The sequence below is a fragment of the Lutra lutra genome, chromosome 10, assembly GCF_902655055.1.
Source record: "Lutra lutra chromosome 10, mLutLut1.2, whole genome shotgun sequence".
Classification (NCBI taxonomy): domain Eukaryota; kingdom Metazoa; phylum Chordata; class Mammalia; order Carnivora; family Mustelidae; genus Lutra; species Lutra lutra.
Window position 1 is genome coordinate 59911592 of NC_062287.1, and position 6252 is coordinate 59917843.

General features: G+C 37.2%; 1 protein-coding gene across 1 annotated transcript; it reads left to right on the forward strand.

The window, feature by feature from the left end:
• The first annotated feature begins 3819 nt into the window (after nucleotides 1-3819).
• On the forward strand, nucleotides 3820-4770 carry LOC125079366 (olfactory receptor 52A5-like). Its single transcript, XM_047692923.1, has one exon. The coding sequence runs from the start codon at nucleotides 3820-3822 to the stop codon at nucleotides 4768-4770; it is 951 nt and encodes a 316-aa protein (XP_047548879.1).
• Nucleotides 4771-6252: the final 1482 nt, after the last annotated feature.

Sequence of the window (6252 nt, forward strand, 5' to 3'; positions counted from 1 at the left end):
GACAGGTCTTGTTTGGGTTCTCTGTGGGCAAAGCATTCACCATCACATTTCTTATATATGCTTTCTCCATATAAAAACAGTAATAATGACAATAATAAAAGGAGAATTGAATAAAGTTGTGGTCTGTGGAGAAGACAATTTTATCACTTCCCATTCCTCGGGAGAATTGCATCATAGCCCTTGCTACAAGATGCTACTATTTTTGTTTTATATGGGCCTATGAGAATGATTTCTTCATCCATGATAAAGTATGAGAAGTGCGAACACGTAGGCAGGTTGTGAGTATGTGTTCTCATAGGTTCCTGAGAGATCTGAGAGAAGTATGGAGAAGATACAAAGTCAGTTCAGGGAACTGAAACTGTAAATGTATGGAAGGTATTGTTAGTTCCAAGCAAGTCTCAGTTCTGAGTAGACATTCTGAAAAGGGCATTGATACATCATTTAAGATTTGTGCGAGGACTTGAGGGGTATAAAAATATAGTACTGACTTCTTCTTGGTCTACTGGATATTTCCCCTTTCTTTCCTTGGCTCAGCAATAGTGAAATTCTTCAAATCTTCAACTGAGAAAAGTATGGATTCTTGCTCAGGTCAACATAGGAAGGTAAATCTATAATAAAAACATGAAATTTATACATCAAGATACAAAGATTCTTAGTGTTTTTCCTAGATTCATTCTCATTTTTCCTAACTGTAGTCTTTTATTATCCCTTATAGATAGACACCTGGCAAGACAGCAAGTGGATTTGCATCTGCACTAAAATTTGTATATTTCTGATATTTAATTAATTCAGGGAAAATTAAACTTGAATTAATTCATTAATTTTCAATGTGTCCTAGTCATTAAACAGTCTATCCCTTTCACTGAGGACAAAAGGAGGAATACGGACTTTGACCTAAGGAAATCAAGAGTTGTTTCATAGAGGAAGTGAGGCTTGAGCTGAGGGATGACTAACAAACAGATATTCGTTAGGTGGTAAAGTCATGAGGACAGGAGAAAATCTGAAAGAAACTGTATAAGCACAGGAAAATAAGACTCATGTTAAAGCATTTATTTTATTCCAAAGGAGTTGAAAATCTATTTCCAGAATCCATGATCTGAACCTCTAAACAAAAAGTGTTCTGTGTGGACAGAGTACAGAATCCGGGTAGTTTCCTGAGACCTTAATGCTGGGAAGTATAATACACTACAGCTACATAAGTTTTTTTTTTTTATTACATTAAAAAGAAAAAGACAAAATCTTTGAGCTATACAGTGAGATGTGAATTAGGAAATAGAAAGATATAAGTTAGAGAAAGCAGCGAGGATAAAATTCCAGCAACAAGTGAGCAAGAGACTGAAAAAAATCAGAGATGAGAGAAAGAATGGTGGAAGTGTTCAGAGGCTGAATCTACATGAGTCAGCTATTGAATAGGTGACAGGCTTTGAAAAAATGGGACCACATTCTGATCTTTTTTCTCCTAGGGAAATTGGATATTTTGCTGTCATTTATAAAAATAGACGTCAAAGTTTTCCCTTATAGAAATCCTATATCCACTGTTATATGGAGGTTTTGTTGATGGTAACATTAAATTGAAAAAGACTAAATGAATATAAAGCCAAATTACCTTTTAATTACCTTCATCTGAATTAAACAGGCTTTCTTACCATTCTACAGTGAGGCCACCCACGGTGGGTACTTTCTATCAAAAGTAGAATCCAGTCTTAGGACTGATCATTACCACACAGACCTTGTTATTTCTGTATCCTGTTATAAACTGCTGTGCCTTTTTATATTTTTATCTCTTTTAGTTCTGAAAATTTAGAGGAAACATAATTTTGAAATCAGAAATCTGCTTCATCAAGCTCAATTCACCCCATTGCCACGAAAGAAAGATTCTGCAAGGATGTGCGGGATGGGGCATCAATGCAGACCCTGACATGGAAAAGATGCTAAGAGGTATCCAAGGGTATGGCAACTCTACTCTGCTTTAATTCTATGGGAATTGTATTCTGCATTGAACCAGTTTCAATATGTAAGAGAAAAAATAACCTTCCAGGGATTATAATGATGTTTTTTAAATGGGAATTACAAGCAAATGCATGTATTGGAACATGCGCTAGCATTTCCATAGCAGAAAGAATGGACTTGAGGAAAAGAAACTGAGTTATATGATATTATCCAAGGGTACCATGTACAGGAAAAAGTAATCGAAGGAGACAAATGCATTAGGGATATGGCAAATCACCACACTTTCACTGAAGGTGTAATTCCAAATAATTTCAATGTATTCTATTATTTTAATACATTTGTATATCACCTTGTTCAAGAAAGCCTCATTTTTTATAATTTCTCCAATATTACATTTAGTAAGAACTGGGAGCCATTCTACCCCATTGTCTTGGAGCAAAGAATAGTTAGACTGTATGTTTTGAATAGCACTTATATTAAGAGTAAATACATGAAAACTGGTCATTTTTATTAAAGGTTTACATATTCCTAAATTGAATCCCACTGAAGAAATAGAATTATCTATTCAATATTGCAGTGCACTTGAAATGTTTCTATTCCTCATTTTCATAATTTCTGGTGTATTTTACTAAAATAATAATGATTAAGATTAATTTTTCCTGTAAATATTTTCAAATAAAGTTATTATTAACTAAACAGATTTTAATAATAGAAAATTTTATGAGAAATAAATAGAAAGAAACTTTTACTTTTTGAACATTATTTTATCAAGAAAGATTTCTCCCATGTCAAAACTTGTGGTTTAAAGCTTTCATAAGAAATTTCCATTCATGTGTCATATTTATATTCTCCCTCTAAAATACCTAATTTTATTCACGTTTCTGGAGGAAAATTCCCACTTCTGAAATATAGATGGAGTCTAAATACTGTGTGACACCACTTCTGTACGCTTGCTACCTGTGTTTTTAACATTTGTAACATGGCATTTTCTAGTATTGTCTCCTTGACATTAAGACTCCTCACTTAGGGGCGCCTGGGTGGCTCAGTGGGTTAAGCCGCTGCCTTCGGCTCGGGTCATGATCTCAGAGTCCTGGGATCGAGCCCCACATCGGGCTCTCTGCTCAGCAGGGAGCCTGCTTCCTCCTTTCTCTCTGCCTGACTCTCTGCCTGCTTGTGATCTCTCTGTCAAATAAATAAATAAAATCTTAAAAAAAAAAAAAAGACTTCTCACTTATAAGTCAGTATTTAACCCAGTGATTACTATAGCACCTGGAACAGTGTGTATTCCTTTCATGGCTATCTGCTTGACCACTTCACTAAATGCTTCTTAGGTAGGACACAAATAGAGAATATATAGGTAACATATCAGTTAAATACCCATATCCTATTAACAATAAAAACCAAAATTATATTCAGTGGGACAGTTTTAAACTGACAACATAAAACCCTAATAGAAATACTTTAATATTAATAGAAATGTGTTTTCTCTCAATAGTGAGAACGCAGATGTCTGTTAGTATATAAGTATGTATATGTGCCTGTGTGTGTGTGAAAGAGAGAAACAGACAGACAGAAACACAGAGACAAAGTCAGAGACAGAAAAGGAGAGAACAAACAGGGGAGAGGGTGCTGAAAAGACAGAAGACAATAGGAATGTGAAATAAATCAACCAAGGAGACTGTCTGTATTCCTGGACCCACTCAGTTGCCCTATCCAAAAAGGAGTAGGTCGGACAAAATGCCAGTGAAACCATATTCAGCCTCTGATTGTATGAATGAATCTAGGTGAGAAGAGAAAACAGAAGACCAACAGTCAACACATACTGCCATTTTCAGCCAGAAGTTCTGAACCAAGGGTCTCTAAGCCAACATGATTAATCTCAATGGCACAGTCTTCATGCCCTCGGTGCTGACACTGATCGGGATCCCTGGATTGGAGTCTGTGCAGTTCTGGATTGGAATTCCTTTCTGTGCCATGTACATCACTGCTCTATTTGGAAATTCCCTGCTCCTGGTCATCATCAGATCTGAACACAGCCTCCATGAGCCCATGTATCTCTTCCTGGCAATGCTTGGAGCAACAGACATTGCTCTCAGTACCTGCATCCTACCCAAAATGCTAGGAATATTCTGGTTTCATCTGCCAAAAATATACTTCGATGCTTGTCTCTTTCAGATGTGGCTCATCCACACCTTCCAGTGCATCGAATCAGGAATTCTGCTGGCCATGGCCTTGGACCGCTATGTGGCCATCTGTGATCCCCTGAGATATGCAACCATCTTTACCCACCAACTTCTCACTCAGATTGGGGTTGGAGTGACGCTCAGAGCAGCCCTCCTTGTAGCTCCATGTCTCATCCTCATCAAATGTCAGCTGAAACACTACCGGACCACTGTGGTCTCCCATTCATACTGTGAGCACATGGCCATTGTGAAGTTGGCAGCAGAAGACATCCGAATCAACAAGATCTATGGTCTCTTTGTGGCTTTCACTATACTTGGATTTGACATAGTCTTCATCACACTCTCTTACATCCAAATATTTCTAACTGTCTTCAGTCTTCGTCAGAGGGAAGCTAGGCTCAAAGCCTTCAATACCTGCATTGCCCATATTTGTGTCTTCCTCGAGTTTTATCTACTGGCTTTCTTCTCCTTCTTTACACACAGGTTTGGATTCCATATTCCACCCTACATTCATATTCTTCTGTCCAACCTTTATCTGCTTGTCCCTCCTTTGCTCAATCCTATTGTGTATGGGGTAAAGACCAAACAGATTCGAGATCGAGTGTTTAAGATTTTCTACTCTAAAGATCCATCTTGATTTCTCATTTAACTCTTTTTAAGTAATAAAATTTCACTTTGAGAAATACTAGTTTGGGGTCAGATTTTGTGCTTTCTCAAGTTTATTTGTGCTGCTGTAATACACAGTTCTAGATTTTACATTCAAGACAAGTTCTAATTCCTATTTGAACAAAATCAACACATGCATACAAAATTGTTTAGAATACACATTTAGTCAATAGGTGACATAAAAGGAAGAAATTATGAAGATTTGTTTGAAGCTCCATTAGCTTTTAGTAAAGGGCATTTCTTTTCTTTTTGTTAGTATTTTTTATTTATTTTAGAGAGAAAGAGTGGGTGCATCCAAGCATCAGTGGGGGAGGGACAAAATCTCCAGCAGAATCCCTGGATTGCCAAGGATTTAATACCCAAACCCTGAGATCATCACCTGAGCAGAAACCAAGAATCTGATGTTCAACCAACTGTACCACCCAGAAGCCTCAGTAAAGGGCATTTCTTTTTCTTTCTTTCTTTCTTTTTTAAGATTTTATTTTTTTTTTTTATTTGACAGGGGGATATACAGCAAGAGAGGAAACACATGCAGGGGGAGTGGGAGAGGGAGAAGCAGGCTTCCTGTGAGGGAGGGAGCCCCAGGTGGGGCTCGACCCCAGGACCCTGGGATCATGACCTGAGCCAAAGGCAGATGCCTAACAACTGAGCCACCCAGCTGCCTCTGTAAAGGGCATTTCTTAAAAGCACAACTGTTAATATCTTAATCTCTGCTTAAAAATACCAAGTGGCATTGATGTCACTGCATAAGAAATGTCAGCGTAACGTATTATAACTTATTGTATATAGAACAAAATCAACTGTGTTAATGTTTATGATCACACTCAGTATCCTCTTTATCATTATTATCATATAATTGAAGTAGAAATGGAAATTCAGACTAAAGACAGTGAAGTAAACATGAAATTAGCATTTAAAAAACTGTCTTCTGCTAAGATCTGAAATATAAGTAAAAGACTTTTTTAATAAAAGCAAGCAAGTTCTAGACTCTTATCTGTAAAGAACAAACTGATGGTTATCCAAAGGGAAGCTTAAGGTGGGGGATGGGTGAAATAGTTGATGGGGACTAATGAGGGCACTTGTGATGAGAAAGGAGTGTTATACATAAGTGTTGAATCGCTAAACTCAAAACTGAAACAAATATTACATGTATGTTAACTAACTGGAATTTAAATTTTTTAAAAAAGTAAGATTTTTATTTATTTATTTATTTATTTATTTATTTATTTATTATTTATTTATTTGACAGACAGTGATCACAAGTGGGCAGAGAGGCAGGCAGAGAAGCAGGCTCCCCACTGAGCAGGGAGCCTGATGTGGGGCTCAATTCCAGGACCCTGGGATCATGACCTGAGCCGAAGGCCAAGGCTTTAACCCACTGAGCCACCCAGGTGTCCCTAAATAAAAATTTTTAAAATCAAGTTCCGGGGCGCTTGGGTGGCTCAGTTGGTTG

What these genes read in the sequence shown, in the direction of transcription:
- LOC125079366 (XM_047692923.1), top strand. Translation starts at nt 3,820, where the DNA reads ATGATTAATCTCAATGGCACAGTCTTCATGCCCTCGGTGCTGACACTG.